Below are 22,644 nucleotides of genomic sequence, written 5' to 3'. Positions count from 1 at the left end.
AGAAAAATATGGCATATTTTATAGATGGTTTGAATTGCGATTAATTATGATTCATTTTTAAGCTGTAATTAACTCGATAAAAATTTTAATCGTTTGACACCCCTAATATTTTTTAATTAAATCGTTTTCTAATTGTATTTAATGTTACAGACAAAATGTCTTACACTCATCCAGAGTCTTTAGTTTTGGTTTACAGATTGGTTCATAATAACAACAAACATCCTCCCCTGCCATTTATTGTCGCACTCACTAAGTGTGGCACCAAAAAAAAAACTAGGAACATTGTCAGCATTGTCATGTTGGACAATAAAAAAAAGATACTTGGAGCAATTGAATTAAGTTTAAATCATTTTTTTTCTTAATGCATTGCCAAAACGTATATGATCGGGAACAATTATCGGGAATGTTTGGAATTGAATCAGGAGCAAAAAAAGCAATCTGATCGGGAAATATTGGGATCGGCAGATACTCAAACTAAAACGATCGGGATCGGATCGGGAGCAAAAAACATGATCGGAACAACCCTAATACATATAAGACATTTTTTTCCTCACTTTTTTCCCCCAAAGTATGATTTTGAAAAATGTATATATATATTTTTTAATAAATGCTTTCTAAGCACTTCAAATTTAATAATTATAATCCGTTTTAAACTGTCCCACTGAATCATTTTCAAACAAGAACAAAGTACTGTAGTAGAAAAAGGTTTGGCTTGATTAAATGCTTCTTTTTACCTAACATGGCTGTGACTCTTGGAGTGACATGTAGAAATTACAAACTCCTCATAATCACTACTGGCGTTTATTTAAATGTCTCGAAGTCTCCACATTCTCCCCCCACAGACACACACATTCATTCCAACCCGCGCTTCCTTGCAGAAACTGTTTAACAAGTTAAACGATGATTGACAGATTGCTGCCCGGCTTCTTTGGCCAGATCAAAGCCATCGTTAACTTTAATGAGAACATTTTTGAACAGGAGGGCATTTAAAAAAAAAAAAAAAATTAAACAGCAAAAAACAGCAAAACCATAATTATAGACGCCATGATTTTAACGAGATATTATCGTGTACTTACCTTGTTTCGATCCAAAAATTTCATGTAGCATGTGTCATCGAGTGTCAAGACACAGATTCGAATGGCCACAGCCGGATTTTGGGGGGGATTTCAGGGGTGAAACATGGTACTATTACTAGGGTCGCGATGCAGAAATCGCAGACATCAAGGAGTGGTCGAGATGTTCTTTTTCATATATTGCCCCTTTTAGAATTTTTTCTTTATTTTTTTTCACATTTTCTTTGTTTGGATCGATTATCATTTAACATATTGGGGAAAATGTGACAGTAACAAAAAACTAAAATTAAGCCATAGTTATGAGGTAGATATCCGTGACTTATTTACAGACACCAGTTTTTTCATTGTGACGTAATATGTTTTAATGTTTAAAATATGCGAATCATTTTTTTAAAGTCTTGTTTATTTTTTTTAAACAAAATATTAGACATCAATTAATGATTCACAGCTAAAAATGACATTTTGAATAAGATATGACTTACCTTTTTATAGCTGGGTTGAAAAAAAAGAGGTTGCGCGACATCAGTAAACGGGGGTTTCCAAGGAAAATAAAGCAAGCACATTAAAAATAGTTTGGGGCTTAATGCGCCACGAATCTGCTATTGCAGCATATAGACATATTGTTCTATCAAACAAAACAGTTCTTTTGGCTTAAAATACAGCAGTTTATTTTAGGGCTGTCAAAATTATCACGTTAACGGGCATTAATTTTTTAAAAAATTAATCACGTTGAAATACTTGACGCAATTAACGCAGATGCCCCGCTCTGACAGATTTAAATAACGGTACAGTGAAACGCACACTTGTTAATTGTTTTATGGAGTTTTGCCGCCCTCTGCTGGCGGTTGGGTGCGACAGATTTTATAGGCTTCTGCACCCTAAGCATTGTGTAAGTAATTATTGACATCAACAATGGCGGGCTACTAGTTTATTTTTTAATTGAAAATTTTACAAATTTCAAAAACGAAAACATTATGAGGGGTTTTAATATAAAATTTCTACAACTAGGACTAACATTTTTTTTTTTTAAAGAACTACAAGTCATTCTATCCATGGATCGCTTTAACAGAATGTTAATAATGTTAATGCCATCTTGTTGATTTATTGTTATAATAAACAAATACAGTCCTTATGTACCGTATGTTGAATGTATATATCCATCTTGTGTCTTATCTTTCCATTCCAAAAATAATTTACAGAAAAATATGGCATATTTTATAGATGGTTTGAATTGCGATTAATTACAATTAATTCATTTTTAAGCTGTAATTAACTCGATTAAAAAATTTAATCGTTTGGCAACCCTACTTTATTTTAAAGAGGGGTCAAAAGCAGAAACTGCTTTTTCAGTCTTGTCTGTGTTTTTTTATTTTCTATTTAAGTTAACCTTTATTTTATCAGGCAGTCTCATTGAGATTAATATCTCTTTTACAAGAGAGGCCTGAGCACAAAGAAACATTCACAAAATACACTAACGAAAACAGTTGCAATAATCAGTAAAAACATCGGACAAAAGAGATTCCAAATCGCCAAGATGAATGATTGACTGTAGTTTAAGAGTAGATTGCAATTCGTTCCACTTAAGAGTAGCATAATAGCTAAAGCCAGTTCTGCCAACATTAGTGCGTGTGAGTGGAATGCTTAGGGTTAAGTAGTTAGTTGATCGTGTTTTGTATTTACTGGATTTGAATGACAGGAGAGATGTGAGGTAGTAAGGACGTTTGCATAGAAAAGCCTTATAGATGAATAACATGATGTGGATATCTCTTCTTGACTGTAGTGAAGACCAACTAACGTTTTGATAAAGGGTACAATGATGAGTGCAGAAATTGTCATTGGTGATGAAAGGTAGTGCACTGTGATAGACCGGCTTTAACTGATGAAGAGTTGATGGAGCTGCACAACAGTACAGGATGTCCCCGTAATCAAGAACAGAAACAAAAGAAGATAACACCAGGGGTCGCGTTAACCGAATATTTTCCGTCGATGACCGGTTTTTTAAAACGGTGACGGAAAAAACAAGTCCATCTGTCATTTTGACAGGTTGCAATTCACACCCCAGACCACAGGGTGGCGAGTGAGCATATTAATTAGCTATTGTCTCTCTTGATGCATGACGTCGTTGGCCTTACTCGGAAAAATGTCAAGGCAACTGAGTGTCCGAACTAAATCCGATCTGGGCCACATTTTTCCAGACTGTCGCGGCGGTCTGTACTGTCCAGTCCCGCAAATCGGATTTAATGCAGCAATTATGTCATCAAAAAGCGAGAGACGGTACGGTAGCTATGGTAGCAATGCAGCTGTACATTATTAGTGCCTAGCTTGCCTTGAACACGGCTTTTTAGGAAGGGTCAGACATGACAACAGTCATAAAAAAATTAAAATAGGTTTGAGGATAAGCCTGAGAATGATCGGTTTTCTCTCTGCTCCATATAAGCCATATTTCAACATTGCTTACACGGCCGAGAGTCAGGGCAAACTGCCCTTATGTGTGTGTGACATGCACGAACAGTGCGTGCATGCTATTGATCCATATACTTTGAATATAAGCCTAAACGGGGATTATATATGCCTGTAGAAACATCAAAACAAATGACCATACAATCACACATGCTGGCTGTCATCCGTCATTCCAGGGATATCATATTTTGCTTATTAAAAAGAGGACACAAATAACAGGCATAAATAATCCCTGTATAGGCTTATATTCAAAGTATATGGATCGATAGCATGCACGCACTGTTCGTGCATGTCACACATACATACGAGCAGTTTGCCCCGACTCTCGGCCGTGTAAGCAATGGTGAAATATTGCTTATATGGAGCAGAGAGAAAACCGATCATTCTCAGGCTTATCCTCAAACCCTTTTTTTTTTTTTTTTTTTTTTAATGACTTGTCAAGTCCGACCCTTCCTATAAAGCCGTGTTCAAGGCAAGCTAGGTGCTAATAACGCACAACTGCTTGATGTGTGATGGCGCGGTGTGGATTCTCTGTTAAGCTTGTTCGGACAGAATATTAATTAAAGATGAATGAAAACTAAATATTATTGAATATGTCATTATTATCATTTAAAAAATTTAAGTGACGGGTAAAAATAGATTATGACCGGATTTTTATGACCCTGTCAGTCAAAATGACAGACAACGAAAAAGTCTAGCGCAACCTCTGGATAACACACGGTTCGAATTTGACAGACAGCCTTTGATTCTATACAGGAAGCTAAGTTTGAATTTAAGTTTACGGATTGGATGATGAAAATGAGTTTTGAATGATAAGTTACTGTCAATCCAAATTCCTAAGTATTTGTATGAATCAGTGAGAGAAATTTGGGTACCATTTAGGGATTCCGGGTAGGTCATTGTCGGTAATGGTGGAAGTGGAGAAAACCATGTATTTGTTTTTTTCAGCATTTAAAACTAATCTGTGGTTATGAAGAGATATTTGAAAACATTAATCAAAAGCAGTCTATAAATGAGTCAGAGCTAGAGCTGTGGAAGAAACAGGAGGAACATCGGCAATCATCAAAAAAGTGGACATTACAACATTGATTAGGAAGAATAATATTAATAATGTATAACGTAAAAAGGAGTGGTCCAAGGACAGACCCCTGCGGCACCCCATTTTTAATAGTAAGTGGACTTGATTGAACACAGTCAGCAGCAACAGTTTGTATTCTGTCCGTAAGGTAGGACTTAAACCACTTGAGAGCATTAACATCTAAACCAATGGCCTGCAGTTTATGGAGAAGAATTTTATGATCAACGGTATCAAATGCTTTTGAAAGATCAATGAAAAGAGCAGCACAGAACAGGTTATTATCAAGAAAGGAGACAATGTTATTTAAGACAGAAACTGTAGCTGTAATTGTGTAACTGTGACCTGGGCGAAAAATAGACTGTTGCGGCTGAAGTATGTTAGATGAGTCAATAAAAGAACGTAGTTGAGAATTGATCAAAGATTCAAGAATTTTATATAAAAACGAAAGCTTGGATATTGGACGGTAATTATTGAGGTCAGAGATGTCACCATTTTTATGTAGCAGGAGAACAGTAGCAGTTTTCCAAGAGGTTGGTATGATGCCAGAAAGAAGGGTTTGGTTAAAAATATGAGCTAAATATGGACTGATAAAATGAGCACTTAATTGAAGAAGATATGGATCTAGATGGTCTGCACCAGCATTTTTGGAAGCCTTCCCTTTACTCAAAATTTTAATGATATCAATTCAAGTGAATGAGGATATCTGGTGGGGTTTGGTGAATTAAGACTTTAATATAATCCATTTTTGGGAGCAAGCTTCGTTTTCCGCCATATATTTCCAGAAGGGCTCTTATTTTTTTTAAAAATTACAACTCTGAATTTCTTTTTCCTTGCTTGAACAAATGGATGCAAAGCTTAACACAGTGACGGTTGGAGAATAACCATCCCTCAGTATGGCGGAGGAGTTACCTGATGCGGTACTTTCCTGAATACCTCTCTGTGGGTGTACGCTTCGTGGCGCTCTGTGTGACGGTTGAACGGGAAGTAATAAGTGCACACGTCATTCGCCGTTTCATCCTCGGTGGACATTCTGATTTTGTTACTCCTGAAAAGGAACTTATGCTTAGTTATTTCATGTCAACATAACGTGGGTCATAAGACATCTTGTATTTTATAAGCGCTAGGACCAGACAGTCAACCTGTTCGGGCAGTTTATGGATGAACATGCCTGTTATGGCTGTTATATTTGTATTCTGTTAACATTTGAAAATGAATGTGCACTAGTGGCTATCCCCAACAATAGATCTGCTCTCAAAATTTACTTTTTACATTGACCACATTGTAACTTTGACATATTACCAGTTCCAAAGCTCAAAAGGAAACAGATCACCAACCTTTCTACTGTTCTAATTGCTTTCATGTTATTTCATATACTAGTCTTTCACAAAAAATTAGCATATTGTGATAAAGTTCATTATTTTCTGCAATGTACTGATAAACATTAGGCTTTCATATATTTTAGATTCATTACACACAACTGAAGTAGTTCAAGCCTTTTATTGTTTCAATATTGATGATTTTGGAAAAAAAGTCGAGAAAAAACAAAAATCCCCATCTCAAAATATTTGCATATCATGAAAAGGTACTCTATAAAGAAGCTACTAACCTAATCATCTGAATCAACGAATTAACTCAAAACCCCTGCGAAAGATTCCTGAAGCTTTTATTTTATTTTATTTTTATTTTTTTGAACCTGTCCTGTTCAGCTGTTTGACACGGAGAATAGAAGTCTAAGTGCCCGGATAGTCTGAACAGTTTTAATGTTTCACATTGAGAGTCTGACATGCTCCCGTCCTGATCATTCAACAATACATACCTCGTTTATTATGACAAAGCAGCGAACAGGAAGGGGTCATGGGGGAACAGAAGAAAAGAAACACGAGAAAAGAAAGAAAAACACAAACTACAACAAGAAATACATTGAACATCTAGACCAATTACTAATACGTTGGTGCTATTGTCAGCTAGATGTATTTCCGGTTGACACCATGTGGGGGGCCTGTTGACCAGGGAAAGAGGGGGACAAGGGTGGGGGAGTCTATAAGCTATAGGGATAGAGTGTCAGCACACAAATCAGCTCTATGAACTAAAACCCAGTAATCGTGTGAATCCCTTGTGAGTGTAAGCCCGTTGGTGACCAGCCCTACGTCACCCCATCGCCAATCCCGGCACCGGGACCCCCCACCCGAGCGTGCCCTTTCACATCCAACCGCATACGAGCCACACCGGGCACATGACAGCCACGCAGACGAGCGGAGACACCACGCGGGCGCCAACCCAGGGCCACGGCCCCCACCCAGCAAGCCCAGGGAAGGAGGGCGGACGGGGGGGTCAAGCGCAGCCAATCCCTCCTCCCGCAGCCCAGCAAAGGAGCCATCGTCCCCCCCGGGATTCAGGGTTGTCCCCTGGGCCACCCGCGCACCCAACAACCGGCCTTCAGAGATGGCAGGAGGGGATGCAGCACCAACCCCACGCCTACCTCCACCCCCGCCCGCTCGGGCTACAAGCCACAGCCACAGCCCCCCAACCGGCACAGCACGCCACGGGACCCCCCAGCAGTCCACCAGGGCAGGGCAGGGTCCCCCGCCGGTGCAGGCAACACCCCGCTGATACACCGGCGCCCAGCCAGCGAACCGCGACAGAGCACAGGGCGGATATCCAGTCAGAGAAGAGAGGGGAAGGCGGAGGCAGGAGAATGCCGAGCAACTGCCACGGGGTGATGCAAGATCACTTTTTTGCCAGAATCATCAATATTAAAACAATAAAAGGCTTGAACTACTTCAGTTGTGTGTAATGAATCTAAAATATATGAAAGTCTAATGTTTATCCGTACATTACAGAAAATAATGAACTTTATCACAATATGCTAATTGTTTGAGAAGGACTAGTATAAATACAAATCCAATCCATTTGGACTTGGAGGCCTGTGAATAATAGGTTTTTTTCAATGAAAAACGAAGTTCAATTAAAAATATATATATATATTATTTTATTTTTTAATCATAACCTTCAATACATTTTTTTTTATTTAAAAAAAAAAAAAAAAATCGGTATCTATCAACTCAATGGCACTGAAACATGATCATTTACCGCTATCCTCCCAGTTCAAATTAATTCTGTCAATAGCAGTCAAGAGTTAAAATGCAGACTAACATATAGCTAGCTATCTGAAAAAATTATAATTTTTTGGTTGCGTGTCCTTTGCGAAACCATTTATTTCTATTGCTTATATTTGCGGGGTGTATTGCCTCAAGTTTGACAATACGATTCATGTTACGATTTACAAGTCACAATTCGATCCAGGACCTTGAAATGCTTCTTACGAAGCCACTCCTTTCTTGCATGTTTGGGATCATTGCAAGGGCGTAGGTTTGGTCACAATATTGGTAGGGACGATATAACAGCATAACCTCCATGTACACTTTTTGCTTGAGACGGGAGATGAATAAGACCAAGCAGATTGGGTGAACGGTGATCAGGGCTACACTTCTCACCAATGTGAACCAAATTAATTGATAGGCTAAATTATTAATGCAAAATAAAGCAATACAAATTTTTTTAACTTCCAGAATAAGTGTCTGGATTTTATAAGCAAATTTAAATTGCAATGTCTACACGCAGTGGTGGGTAGAGTAGCCAAAACTTTTACTCAAGAGTACCGTTACCTCAAAATAATATTACTTAAGTAAGAGTAAACGTAATCATCCAAAAAACGTACTGAAGTAAAAAAAAAAAAAAAAAGTATACAGTGAAAAGAATACTCAAGTAAGCTTAACACTTTGAGTAACTGCTTATTTTTGTTAGATTTTTTTTTTTTTTTTCAAACAATGGTATATGAATTGTTGTTATAATGATACTGGATAATAACACATTACATAACCACATTAAGCCAAAGAAGAAAAAAAAAAAAAAAAAAAAAATCAAAAAATCATTGAATTCCAATGAGAGAAAAAACATAAATGAGGCATTATTCGTCCAAAGAGTATGAGTGCTCTCTAGTGGAGAAAACTTTCTAGTTTTCATAGTGAAGCGTTCCTTCATTATTACTATTTGGAAATCGAAATGAGCATATATCTGGTTTTCCTTGGTCAATCAGTGCCAAATAAAAACTGAGATAGAGGTTGAAATCCGCACTTTCGAGTCATGTTGAGAGCAGCGCTCAATATCAAAAGACCACATGATTGAGCAGGCTGGCGTGAAGCTAGAACGGCAAGCTTGCGTCTGATTAGTATAATGGAGTCATGTGATTATTTTTGCGACGTCTCATTGGTGAAATCGGTAGAGGTACTTGCTACTACTACAGCTATTACAGCTTCTCGGCATCGCTGGAAAAAACAATAATCTAATTAATAATCTGTTGTTTCTTTAGCACCTTTTGATGTAAAAGAGTGCTTATTCACCACCACAAAAGCTTCTGGAGCAAAATAGTATCAGGGTGAAAAATTTGACAGAACACCGGCTGTGAACACGTGTGTGAAAGTAGGGGGGGGTGTCAAGTCATCAGCCAATCAAATTTGCATTTGAGGGGGGAAAACTGGACTAGCACATTCAGTAAGTGAAGAGGGGTCAATGTAAGTCTGAACATATTGAAAGTATAGTAATTCACGTAATAATGGTAGGGTTAATTCTGTCCTTACAACATGGGAAGACAATTTAAATTACCTATGTAATTGAAGTCACTATATAATGCAAATAAGGTTGCGTAAAAGTTGGTGGGTACAATTTAAGTATCCTGAAAAGTTGGTCGTGATATGTCCCTACTGTCCCTATGCAAACCTACGCCCTTGGATCATTGTCATGCTGAAAGACCCAGCCCCGTCTCATCTTCAACGCCCATGCTGACGGAAGGAGATTTTCACTCAAAATCTCTCGATACATGGCCCCACTCATTCTTCCCTTTACACCAGGGGTCGACAACCTATGACACACGTGTCAGCACTGGCACACGAAGGGTTAACTAGTGACACGCAAGCGCATGGCAAAATTTAAAAAATAAAATAAAATAAAAATTTGCCCATTCACCTGAAATTTAACCCCGAAACACAGAGTCCGCCGCGCTACGTTAAAGAGCATATGACTCGAGAAAAAAAGTCTTAAATGGCATTATTATGTGAATTAGAATCATATTTTGAGACGATTCGACTATATACAACAATTTAGCAAAGCACAGATGACGAGAAATTAGTCTTTTAATCTGCTGGTTAGCCACGCCTACCATTATTGGGCTTTAGCGTCCCCAACAGGTGGATGACGTCAGCGGTAGACTATGCTCATCGGTTTTACTATTCAGCCCATTGAGGGGGAATTATTCAGAACGAAGAAAACGCGACGAAGAGAGCCACAAAATGTCAGTGTTTCAGTCTCTCTACTACAATATTTTTACAGGATATTCTTTTTATCCAAGTATTTTTCCCCAATAGCTATATAAATGGCTTGAGAAGGACCAGTCAGCCCGTCGAGGGGGAACTATTCACAACGAGGAAAACGCGAGGAAGAGAGCTGCAAAATGTCATTGTTTCTGTCTCTTTACTTCAATATTTTTACAGGATATTCTTTTTATCCAAGTATTTTCCCCAATTGCTAAATAAATGGCATGGTCATGACAAATAACAGTCTTGTGCTAAATGGAATATGAAATCATAAAAATGCATTTACTGGCAAAATTACTCCATAATGGTCAAAACTGTCGACTTCACCTTTACTGTCGCACCTCCCGAACGATATTTTATGACACCTAAATCGGACATATTTCCCTTCCCCGGCTTCGGAGAATGTAAATGAACCAGAAGGCATGACAGCTAGCCGACATGCTAACCCGAACCGAGTGATGTTTCAAAGTCTTCAAAGCGGAAAATCACACATAGCTATCCTGGATTATTTGACATGACGACCCGGTTGTCTATTGTCGTTGCGGATTGGCAAACCACCCGGCGGAGAGCAATTTACAGTTCGTTCCCCGGAGGAGGGTGGCTGGAGCTAACGCAGCTAACGTGCTGCTGCTAATGCATTAGGAGAGCTTTTTACATGCCTATCAATGATCAAACGTAAGTAGTCCTTCATTTAAAGGAAGTTTGTAGTGTTTACTTTGTAATCGCTGTATTCGTATTTGACATAATACAAAACAAGATGTTTACTCACTTCCTCGTAAGTCCAATGGTCCCACAGTAAATATCCACGGTGATTGGGAACCTTTTGAAACTCCAAAAAGGCGCATACGCCTCTCCCTCATACAAAAATATTTTTCTGCAGCCGTTTGGCTGGCGTGATGCGGAAAATAAACCTATTCACCCGCAAAATCAGCTGAATCCTTCGTCCTCATACACAACAGTAAGCTGTATAATGAAGAGGACGTCTTCTACCGTACACGTCACAGCGCCCTCCTCCTCAATGCAAGACCGAAGCCGGAAGTCACTCATTTTCCTGGCGCGGGATTCAAAAAACTAAATAAATATAGCGATCGCTTCCACACACATCCAAGCGGTCCATATCATTCAGGAGCATAAAATACCGCGTGTATTATGAAATAAACATGCTTTTTCGTGTCACAGGCACTTTAAGTTCTGTACCGAATGACGCAACAAATACGTTTGTATTATAGTCAATACGAGGCGGTCCACATGATCTGTCCGGCTCCGCCTCTCCGGTCCGTCAAAACTAATACGTACAAGCTCTATTTTCTGGTCAGTCCAGGGTCCCCCCAGGATTGATAAATCTAAATTCAAGACTTTTAAGACCTTTTTTAATGCCATTTCAATCGAAAATTAATACTTTTCTCGCACCCATTATTTAGATAATATTGAATCATATTAAAAAAATAAAGCACTGAACATCAAATTTAACCTCAATTACTAAGTGTGTTTGACAAAAGAATGCACATTTATTGAAGATACAATTAAAACAAAAAGTTTTGCGCCAAAGAACGGCCCTCTTTATGTCAAGACCTACCTTATTAAAATATTGTAATAATAATCGTGCTGTCAAGCGATTAATTTTTTAAAATTGTGACTAATCGCATGCTGTCAATAGTAAACTTGCAATTTTTTAAAATACATAAATTATATATTTCAATTTTTAAATACACCTATTGGCACAGGAGTTCGTCAAATTTAAGCCTCATTAGAAACAAGAAAAGAGTTTTCCTTTACACTTGAAAAGATGAATCAAATATGAATTTCCCCCCAAATAACTTGTAAAAAGGGAGGTACAGAGGAAGAGCATGTCTACTAACAGTTCTGAGATCAAGGGCTCAAGCGCAGGTTCTGTGTGAAGTTACCATTTTATTTTTGGGGTACGGGCTATAATTTTATCTCATATTAGACTGACTTTTTAAAGAATGAGGAACCTTTTGCAGGTGTTTTGAATTACACATGTGGCAAGTGTGTACAAAACTGCAGCTTTTCATCATATTCATTTTTTTTTTTGGTTTGTGTTTTGGGTTAAAATACCCAACTTATGTTTTGCCCGAGAACGTGGACTTCACCCCAATCCTCTGTCTTTGTGCCCAAAAATAGTGCCTGGAGCCTCCATGGTGGAAGTTTTAGTGGTGCTCTCATTAATATTATTTCATTCTGCGTGTTCATTTACGGTTTATCGCTATACTTTTATCCAAACATGCTCAAAAACAACGATAATGGGTCGCGCCAACAGCCAGACGGGTTCACGCTCATCATGCTGCCTCAACGTGCCCCATTTCGGCCATTAAAACCCAAAATTAGGTTTTGCCAGAATCAAGTCAACAGGATGATATCATGATACTCTTTCCCAGAGGCAGAGCTGGCGGCATTGGAGAATGAGAGGGAGCCTGTTGCGGGGTATCGAATTTCAAACTACGGAATGCTAGAAGGGCCACAATTTATCGCGCAAAGCAGGGTTGCGTGATGCCGTTAGTAAATAGTTTAACTGAAAGCTTAGTTAAAAATGTATATTACGACCGGCCCAAACGTCAGGCCTGCCCACCGGGAACTGTCCCAGTTCGGGCCTGGTACTGCGCGATTGCCTGCTGTTGTGATGTTGATGCTAATGATGATAACGGCGCGCACGCACGAGGTGCAGTGCATCATACAAATTCTATGCGTCATCTTCGTTATGGATTAAAATAAATAAATTTTAAAAACTTCGTCACGGATATAATTTAAGTTGCACTGAGATGTTCTTGAAAATTAAAACCACGGTGGAAAAATTCCAGACTTACGACAGCTAATTTAATACTTTTAATACCTTTAATAATGAAAAAACTAAATTCAATGCCTTTTTAATACTTTTAATAACCCACGGGTACCCTGTCAGCCAACCTGCAGCCGGATCAAGCTCTGCTGTTTAGCACGCACCAAGCAGGAAATAGATATCCGGTCTTTCAAAGTAAATCATGTTTCCAAAAGTATTATGCATCTAATTTTAACTATATTGTAGAAACTTGCTTGTTTCCGTGTGAGTCAAGGATCACACTTGAGATGAACCAACTAGTAAATGTAACAGAAAAAGTGTGATGATTACAGGAGTGCCTAAATGTAAAAAATTGTTGTTTTTCAGAAAGCCACAATCAAATAACCCTTTCTGGATATTTCACGGAACAAAAGTAAATTAAAAAATAATAATATAATAATACTTAATAATAATAACACTATTAATCAAATAACCAAATAACCCTCTCTGAGTTCTTCACAGAAAAAGGCCAGAAAATAAATAACACTATTAGGAAAAAAAAAAAAAAAAAAAAAAAAGCTCTCTGGTATTGTTCAGGGGGCCGGACCAAATGTCGGGACGGGCCGTATTCGGCCCGCGGGCCGTAGTTTGGGGACCCCTGTTAAAGTGTATTATTTACCAGTATATTGAAATGCATGCCTTTGAGTTTTTATGGTGCTTTCACGCTCAAGTGGGGGCGCCCTTGCGCGTCCTCACGCGAAGAAGAACGCGCTCACGTGAAGAAGAGCGCGCTTACACACGAAGAAGAAGAAATGCCGCATCCAAGCGAGTGAGCGAGTTAGTGAGAGGGAAGCACTGCGACGACCCTATGTTCTTTGTTAATGCTTGTAAAATATCTACAGAGGCAACGCCTGTATGCATCATCTTTTGTGTTGTTGTGTGTTTCCACTCGCGATCGGACACTTAAATCCAGTTGTGTAGTGGTTTGAACGTTGTGCTAATGCTAGCGAACGCATGCTAACTGTTTTGTTATTACTGAATTAGCAGCTAATCATCGCTTATTTACGTTGATGCAAACCTGTTTGTTATTGGGGACGAAATTGATTTGTTTCATTTCTATTTTCAGTTCCACTCTTCAAGTGATGGTTGAATAAAGTCAGCAAATTATACCAACGTCTTCTGTATCGTCATTTCGGAGTTTAGCTAGCTGTATAGCGGTCTCGGTGAGGACAGTGCAGTCTATTCCCTCCCGATGCAGTTATCTCCACCTTGCAATGACTGCAAGACGTTTTGTTGTAATTTTTCCTCGTGAAGTGAAGACACACTTTCGAGCGTTTGAACCTACGTGCTGTCATTGTTATGTTTACGGCTACAATGCTCGTGCTAAACCATCGTAACCTTTCATTTTCACCCTCTTTCCTGGTGAAGTGTAGCCAAACTTTGGAGCGGGTGGTTCTTAGCGCCATGCTAGTTTGATGCGTTTGGACAACAAGAAAGTCACGAGCAATATGCGTCTTCAGGAATCGTTAAAGGGATCGTTAAGGCTTTTTGATTGTGATGTCGAGGCCTCCAAACACTAGGAACCGGTTCCGAATTGGAATCGGATTTCGATTCTCATCCCTAGTAGTGGGGGTGTGTGCGTGTGTGTTATGTTTACATAAGTTGATGATGCTGTTCAGCTGTAATTACTGTTGCACTTATTTTTGATATTTTTCGCCAATATGCATTTATTTTTTAGTTAATTGAAAAAGAGGAATGGTAGTTATACTATTTCAGTGTATGTCCATGTTGTTTTCTTCGGAGTAAAATTACAGCTATGTTGGATAGATTAAAAAAAAAATGGATGTGCGTCATTAATCTTGGTGTGGCACACTGATTGACAAGAAAATTTGAAAGTGGCACTCCAAACCAAAAAGGTTGCTGACCCATGGTTTACACAGATCAGTCGTCCAGGTCCCTTTTTAGAAAAACAGCCCTAAAGCAGCCCCAAAGCATGATGTTTCCACCCCTCACTACTTCACAGTGAGTATGGTGTTCTTCGGATGCAATTCAGTATTCTTTCTCCTCCAAACCCGAGAACCTGTCTTTCTACCAAAAATATCTATTTTGCTTTCATCTATCACACATTCTCCCAGTCCTCTTCTGGATCATCCAAATGCTCTCTAGCGAACCGCAGACGGGCCTGGACCAGCCTATACGCAGACTATGCAGCTGCTTAGGGCCCCTGAACACTAGGGGGCCCCTAATCTGGCAATTGTTTAATTTAAATTCTATTTTGTTTACTGCAGTTTGCTTTATTTGACTTTAGTGAGTTTTGATACTTGATTACAAGCTTAAAAAAATAAAAGTTCTTCCTTAACTTCTTTCTTTCCTCTTTTAGAAAAAGGTTTGGCGCTATCTACTGTAAGTATTGACAATCATTTGGGGTGAGAAGTTTGAAGTATGCAGTGCAACAAAATCTGATTAATATACAAAATATGGACGGACGTATGGGTTGGATTGCATTTATGGGTTTCACAGTACACTGTGACGAAATGGTGGGCCAAAAATATGGGCCCTTTTGCATTATTTTGCTTAGGGCCTCCAAATGACCTGGGCCGGCCCTGGACGTGTACTTTCAGGATTTGAGTCCCTGGCGGCGCATTGTGTTACTGATTGTAGCCTTTGTTGCTGTAGTCCCAGCTCTCTGTAGGTCATTCACTAGATCCCACCGTGTAATTCTGGGATTTTTGCTTACCGTTCTTGTTATCATTTTGACGCCACGTGGTGTGATCTTGCAAGGAGAACCAGATCGAGGGAGATTATCAGTGGTCTTGTATGTTCTCCATTTTCTAATAATTGCTCCTAAAGTTGATTTCTTTACACCAAGCGTTTTACCTATTGCAGATTCAGTCTTTCCAGCCTGGTGCAGGTCTACAATTTTGTTTCTGGTGTTGTCCGACAGCTCTTTGGTCTTGGCCATAGTGGAATTTGGAGTGTGACTGACTGAGATTGTGGACAGGTGTCTTTTATAACGATAATGAGTTAAAAAAGGTGCCATTAATACAGGTAACGAGTGGAGCCTCGTTAGAAGAAGTTAGACCTCTTTGACAGCCAGAAATCTTGCTTGTTAGTAGGTGACCAAATACCTATTTTCTACTCTACTTTGGAAATAAATTCTTTAAAAATCAAACAATGTGATTTTTTTTCCACATTCTGTCTCTCATGGTTGATGTTTACCCATATTGACAATAACAGGCCTCTCTAATATTTTCAAGTAGGAGAACTTGCACAATTGGTGGTTGACTAAATACTTATTTCCCCACTGTATGTGTATCTTTTTTTCAATGCTAAGCTGAATAAGTTGAACACGCACCAAAAAAATGGGGGGGCGGTGCACCACTTCGCGGTTTTCACTTATCGCGGTGGGTTCTGGTCCCCATAAACAGCGAAAAATGAGGGATTTCTGAAAAGTTTTAATTAGCAAGAATGATTCCCACAACTCGCCGGGCCGGCCATCAGCTCAAGTCCCAGCCGAAAATAACGCGCCTCAGGCGGATGAAGGGATCGATGCGAGGCGCCCCCCTCCATCCGAGCATGCCGCTTAATTTGACTCAACAGTGCGTTTCTTCTTTTATATTACCGCTAATTACACAAACTTGACGCTAACCTAACGGGAGCTCTTTTTTCACGGGAATTTCCGCTAGCTCTGGCAGTGTTCAACGCAAGCTGCAACGAAGGGCGGTAACTTTATAACATCGCAAAAAATGAAAACGATTGAAACCGTTACTCACCAAATTCAGTCTGCTGGCAAATGCAGGCAAGTGTGTGTGCTGCGCTCTGGTCTGCCCCGGAGTGGAAAAGGCCTGTTTTTTGTTTTTGCGCTTTGCAATGCAACCAAAGCTTCTCCAAGCACTCCATGTACAGTACACGTAAAGAGTAGGGATGGGAATCGAAATCCGATTCCAATTCGGAACCGGTTCCGAGTGTTTCCAGGCCTCGACATCACAATGAAAAAGCCTTAACGATCCCTTTAACGATTCCCAAAGACGCGTATTGCGTCGTGGCGTGTGTTGTTGTCCAGACGCATCAAACTAGCATGGCGCCAAGAACCACTCGCTCCAAAGTTTGACTACACTTCACCAGGAAAGAGTGTGAAAATGAAAGGTTACGACGGGTAAGCACAAGCATTGCAGCCATAAGCATAACAATGACAGCACGTAGGTTCAAACGCTCGAAAGTGTGTCTTCACTTCACGAGGAAAAATTACAACAAAGCGACTTGCAGTCATTGCAAGGTGGAGATAACTGCATCGGGAGGGAATACGATTGCGCTGTCCTCACAGAGAGGCTCATTCCTGGCTATAAAAAAAAAAAAAAGTCCCGGCTATACAGCTAGCTAAACTCCCAAATGACGATGCAGAAGACGTTGGTATAATTTGCTGACTTTATTCAACCATCACTTGAAGAGTGAAACTAAGAATAGCGGCCCAAATACGGCCCGCCTCCACATTTGGTCCGGCCATTTTGAATTTTTTTTTTTTTTTTTTCTCAATCGTATTATTTATTTTCTGACCTTTTCCTTGAAGAATTCAGAGAGGGTTATTTGGTTATTATCTATTCAATTAATAGTGTTTTTATTATTAATTATTATTATTATTATAAAGAATCCAGAAAGGGTTATTTGATTGTGGCTTTCTGAAAAACAGTAATTTTTTACATTTATGCACTTCTGCAATCGTCACCCTTTTTCTGTAACAAACTGACCCCGGCCCCTCATCAGAGAAGGGAAAAGTTATGTGGCCCTCACAGGAAAAAGTTTGGGGACCCCTGCTTTAACACATATTGCCAAAGGCAGAACAAAAACCTATCTGCCTATATATACCAATATTTTTTATTTCTATTAGATAAATGTTTCAGTAAAATGTTACACATTCTTATGTATTTGCCACTTATTGCCACAGTTAACATTGAGGCTTTGGGCCTCTTTTGATCTCATTGTGAGTTTGTAGGGTTGTGACTTCTGATTAAACAAACTCGATGCCAATCAAAACGTTTGTTCTTTTCCCCCAATTTAGAATCGATAAGAGAATCGATAAAGAATCGAATCGTTAAGCAATATCGATAATGGAATCGGAATCGTAAAAATCCTATCAATTCCCATCCCTAGTGAAGAGTGTGCGCGCGTTTGGAATAATGGAACGCAGCTTGGGCAGATGATTGGCTCTCGTCAGCGAAGCATCTAGAAGGATTTGCTGACTGTCCAAGTGTCACTTTTTTAAAGAACCGATTTCTTAAGTGCTCAGTTTACGTACTAAGTTAATCACATGATGATAATAATAATAATAATTAAATAAAACCTCCCGACCCCCCCCCCCCCAAAAAGAATTTCTCCTCGGATCTACGCAATTCACGTAGGTCGCCCTTTTTGACTTCAAAACGGCGAATTTCGCCGAAAGGTGAGAGATTTTCATGCCTGACAATAGATTGGTTTATTTACATTTCAAAAACCAGAAGCCATTCATTTACCAATGTGATTGCACTTATAGTTTACATATTTAAATATTCAGATATTAAGATTTGAATGAGGCAAAATAACATGCTTTTTCTTTCAAATATATTGTTATAATCGTTAGTTTCAGATGTACTGTTAATTATTTTCTGTATAAAAATGAATTTGCTGTTCAAAAAGTCTTTTTTTAAACTTGAGTCTTGAAAAAGAGGGGATCGTGTTATAATAAGGGCTGTCTTATATTCGGGCCGATAAGGTAAGTTGTTTAAAAAGAATATATGTTTAAAAAGAAAAATCAATACAAAAAAGAAAATTTTCAATCATAGAAAAAGTTTTTGAATGCGGAAAGATATTTGAGATTGAAAAATTTGCATTTCAACACTTAATTTTTCATTGGAAAAGTTTTGATTAAAGCAATCCTTTTTGTATTTGGGCCATATTAAGGGTAGGACATTTGTGTCTCAATCATTTGACCCAGGCAATTAAAGTTGCTTCGGTAAAAAAAAAAAAAAAAAAAAATCAATCAAAGAAAAAAAATCATTTGAAAAATAAAATTGCCCTCCCCTAATATTTTTTTTTAATGACAATTAAATTCAAAGCATATAACCGTCTAAGGTGTTAGTCACATGATCTGTTCAAAACATAATTTTCACCCATTATAAACATTTTTTTGGTTGATTTCATTCATTTTTGTTCCTGTTTTATTGCTTTACAATTTTTATATATATAGGAAAGTCAGTTGTGTCCTCACCATGGATGTTTGACACATCTCAATGATTCGCGAGCAAAGGCACATTTGTTGTCGATTTTGATGGCTTCTCTGATTAGGTCCAGGGCCAACCCACACAAGCTTCTTGAGTCCATGCCTCGTTTCCACTGGAGCTGTAATAATCTGCAGTAAAACAGGGATCGAGAATTAGCGTATACGTTTAACACCCTTTTAAAAGTCACATAACATCTTTTCAGCTGACACTTCACACATTCAAGTTACAAAGTAAGAGAGAAGGCAAAAAAAAAAATCACCTTTCAGGTTATATTGCTTGGCATTACAAGGTCTCCTTATGTCCATGTGTGGACTAGGCGGAGTTTGACTTTTGGGGCAAAGGGGGGCACAACAGGTTGATTCAGCAAAAAAAATTAACTTACAAGAATAGTTATAATAGTAAGTTGAAAGTGAGCGTTTTTTGTGTTTCCCATCATTCTTAAGGGGAATTCTAAGTCAGGCTGCTGGAAGAACAGCTATACTTTTAGCCAAGACCATCATCCATTGAATATGGTACGCCCGCCGGTGTCGTGCTGAAGGAATTCGGCCCCCAACGCCAAGCCGCGGAAACGGAGACAGCCGAACGAAGTGGCGCTCTGCTGACGCCGCCCCCAGAGAGACCGGTGGGGGCCAATATGTTAACCCTTTGTACTAACTCCATGTTCCAAAAGTTTGAAGAAGGCTCACCGAAAACAAGTTGACAATTTATTCGTCGACGATGGTCAAAAAACAAGGCAAAAACAGACGACAGAGGGACAATTCTGGATCCAGGGTCGTCAAAACAACGGCTACATAGCAATGATCCCGAAACGTTTGCTATCTCAGTGTCCAGTCTTTTTTGAAAGCTGCTGTGGAGTGGGCCGGGCCGAAGGTGTGGCTGGGTGTTGTCTTGGGATCATCCCTCTGTGGCCGGTTAGGTTCGTGCGTGGCTGGGACGTGGTTGCCACAGCGACCGACGCTGGTCTTGACGTCCCAAGCGCCCGCTATCAACTTTGTTATCCTGGCTGGGCGAGACCCTACTTATTTTAGGACAGGGCGCCCTGCTCTTTGTCCTTGGAGTAGCCGGGAGAACGGATTGCAATAGTTGGTGCGTCAATCTTGCTCGTGACGCACACATTGGGCTTCTGTGATAAGATGGCGTTGTGTATCTATTCTGCTTCTCTTCATTAAACTATGGTGTGCTATTTCTTTTCTATTCGATGTTTTAGAGTAGTACAAACAATCCTACAGTACATATAAGAAATGATACTATTCCCTGATTGTTTGTATTACGTGTGTTAGAGTAATGCAAACGGTTAGACTGTGCCTACGAGAAACGGTACCATCTTTTTCATTTCCCCCTCATGAGCCCCGACAGGGCTGATAAGGTGATTCACTTTACTGTGTCCAAGGGCATGGAGTGAAGTCTGCCTAAACTACAGTGCCTTGCAAAAGTATTCGGCCCCCTTGAACCTTGCAACCTCTCGCCACATTTCAGGCTTCAAACATAAAGATATGAAATTTAATTTTTTTGTCAAGAATCAACAACAAGTGGGACACAATCGTGAAGTGGAACAACATTTATTGGATAATTCAAACTTTTTTAACAAATAAAAAACTGAAAACGGGCGTGCAATATTATTCGGCCCCTTTACTTTCAGTGCAGCAAACTCACTCCCGAAGTTCAGTGAGGATCTCTGAATGATCCAATGTTGTCCTAAATGACCGATGATGATAAATAGAATCCACTTGTGTGTAATCAAGTCTCCGTATAAATGCACCTGCTCTGTGATAGTCTCAGGGTTCTGTTTAAAGTGCAGAGAGCATGATGAAAACCAAGGAACACACCAGGAAAGTCCGAGATACTGTTGTGGAGAAGTTTAAAGCCGGATTTGGATACAAAAAGATTTCCCAAGCTTTAAACATCTCAAGGAGCACTGTGCAAGCCATCATATTGAAATTGAAGGAGCATCAGACCACTGCAAATCTACCAAGACCCGGCCGTCCTTCCAAACTTTCTTGTCAAACAAGGAGAAAACTGATCAGAGATGCAGCCAAGAGGCCCATGATCACTCTGGATGAACTGCAGAGATCTACAGCTGAGGTGGGAGAGTCTGTCCATAGGACAACAATCAGTCGTACACTGTACAAATCTGGCCTTTATGGAAGAGTGGCAAGACGAAAGCAATTTCTCAAAGATATCCATAAAAAGTCTCGTTTAAAGTTTGCCACAAGCCACCTGGGAGACACACCAAACATGTGGAAGAAGGTGCTCTGGTCAGATGAAACCAAAATTGAACTTTTAGGCCACAATGCAAAACAATATGTTTGGCGTAAAAGCAACACAGCTCATCACCCTGAACACACCATCCCCACTGTCAAACATGGTGGTGGCAGCATCATGGTTTGGGCCTGCTTTTCTTCAGCAAGGAAAGGGAAGATGGTTAAAATTGACGGGAAGATGGATGCAGCCAAATACAGGAACATCCTGGAAGAAAACCTGTTGGTATCTGCACAAGACCTGAGACTGGGACGGAGATTTATCTTCCGACAGGACAATGATCCAAAACATAAAGCCAAATCTACAATGGAATGCTTAAAAAATAAACATATCCAGGTGTTAGAATGGCCAAGTCCAAGTCCAGACCTGAATCCAATCGAGAATCTGTGGAAAGAGCTGAAGACTGCTGTTCACAAACACTCTCCATCCAACCTCACTGAGCTCGAGCTGTTTTGCAAGGAAGAATGGGCAAGAATGTCAGTCTCTCGATGTGCAAAACTGATAGAAACATACCCCAAGCGACTTGCAGCTGTAATTGGAGCAAAAGGTGGCGCTGCAAAGTATTAACGCAAGGGGGCCGAATAATATTGCACGCCCCTTTTCAGTTTTTTATTTGTTAAAAAAGTTTAAATTAGCCAATAAATTTTGTTCCACTTCACGATTGTATCCCACTTGTTGTTGATTCTTGATAAAAAATTAAAATTTTATATCTTTATGTTTGAAGCCTGAAATGAGGCGAAAGGTTGCAAGGTTCAAGGGGGCCGAATACTTTTGCAAGGCACTGTATCTATTTTGCTTCTTTTCATTAAACTATGGTGTGCTATTTATTATCTATTCGATGTTTTAGAGTAGTACAAACAATCCTACAGTACATATGAGAAATGATATTATTCCCTGATTGTTTGTATTACGTGTGTTAGAGTACTGCAAACGGTTAGACTGTGCCTACGAGAAACGGCACCATCTTTTTCATTTCCCCCTCATGAGCCCTCAGGGCTGATAAGGTGATTCACTTTACTGTGTCCAAGGGCATGGAGTGAAGTCTGCCTAAACTATAGTTAGATGCTTTACTATAATGAATGTGTTAGGAGTTTTAGAATAGTACAAACAATCCTACAGTACCTATGAGAAATGATACTATTTCCTGATTGATTGTATTACCTGTGTTAGAGCAGGGGTCCCCAACCTTTTTTGCACCACGGACCGGTGTTATTTGGGTCTTTTTTTTCACGGATCGGTGTTCTGACAAATTTTGCAACCCATCAAAAGTTGCAACGATGGAGGACGAAGGAATATTAACTTACATTTGATCATGGAAGGACTTGTAGAAAAGTTCTCCTCAGATTCATCCTGCCATGTAAGCTTCACACAACAGCTG

At 39.5% G+C, this 22,644-nt stretch overlaps 1 protein-coding gene across 5 annotated transcripts in view; it reads right to left on the bottom strand.

Annotated features, from left to right (window-relative positions):
- Positions 1-22,644, bottom strand: part of LOC130912987 (mitochondrial import receptor subunit TOM70-like) — a 112,114-nt gene that overhangs the window by 13,397 nt on the left and 76,073 nt on the right. For all 5 annotated transcript variants that reach the window (XM_057831209.1, XM_057831206.1, XM_057831208.1 and 2 more), the window contains 2 exons: positions 18,995-19,135; positions 5,521-5,656 (listed from right to left, as the gene is read on the bottom strand). In XM_057831209.1, coding sequence (XP_057687192.1) covers positions 5,521-5,656; positions 18,995-19,135 — 277 coding nt within the window. The remainder of the gene's footprint in view (positions 1-5,520; positions 5,657-18,994; positions 19,136-22,644) is intronic.

Source organism: Corythoichthys intestinalis, chromosome 3 (assembly GCF_030265065.1).
Source record: "Corythoichthys intestinalis isolate RoL2023-P3 chromosome 3, ASM3026506v1, whole genome shotgun sequence".
NCBI lineage: Eukaryota > Metazoa > Chordata > Actinopteri > Syngnathiformes > Syngnathidae > Corythoichthys > Corythoichthys intestinalis.
The sequence above is the reverse complement of the archived record's forward strand: the minus strand, read 5'-3'. Positions and strand labels throughout refer to the sequence as shown.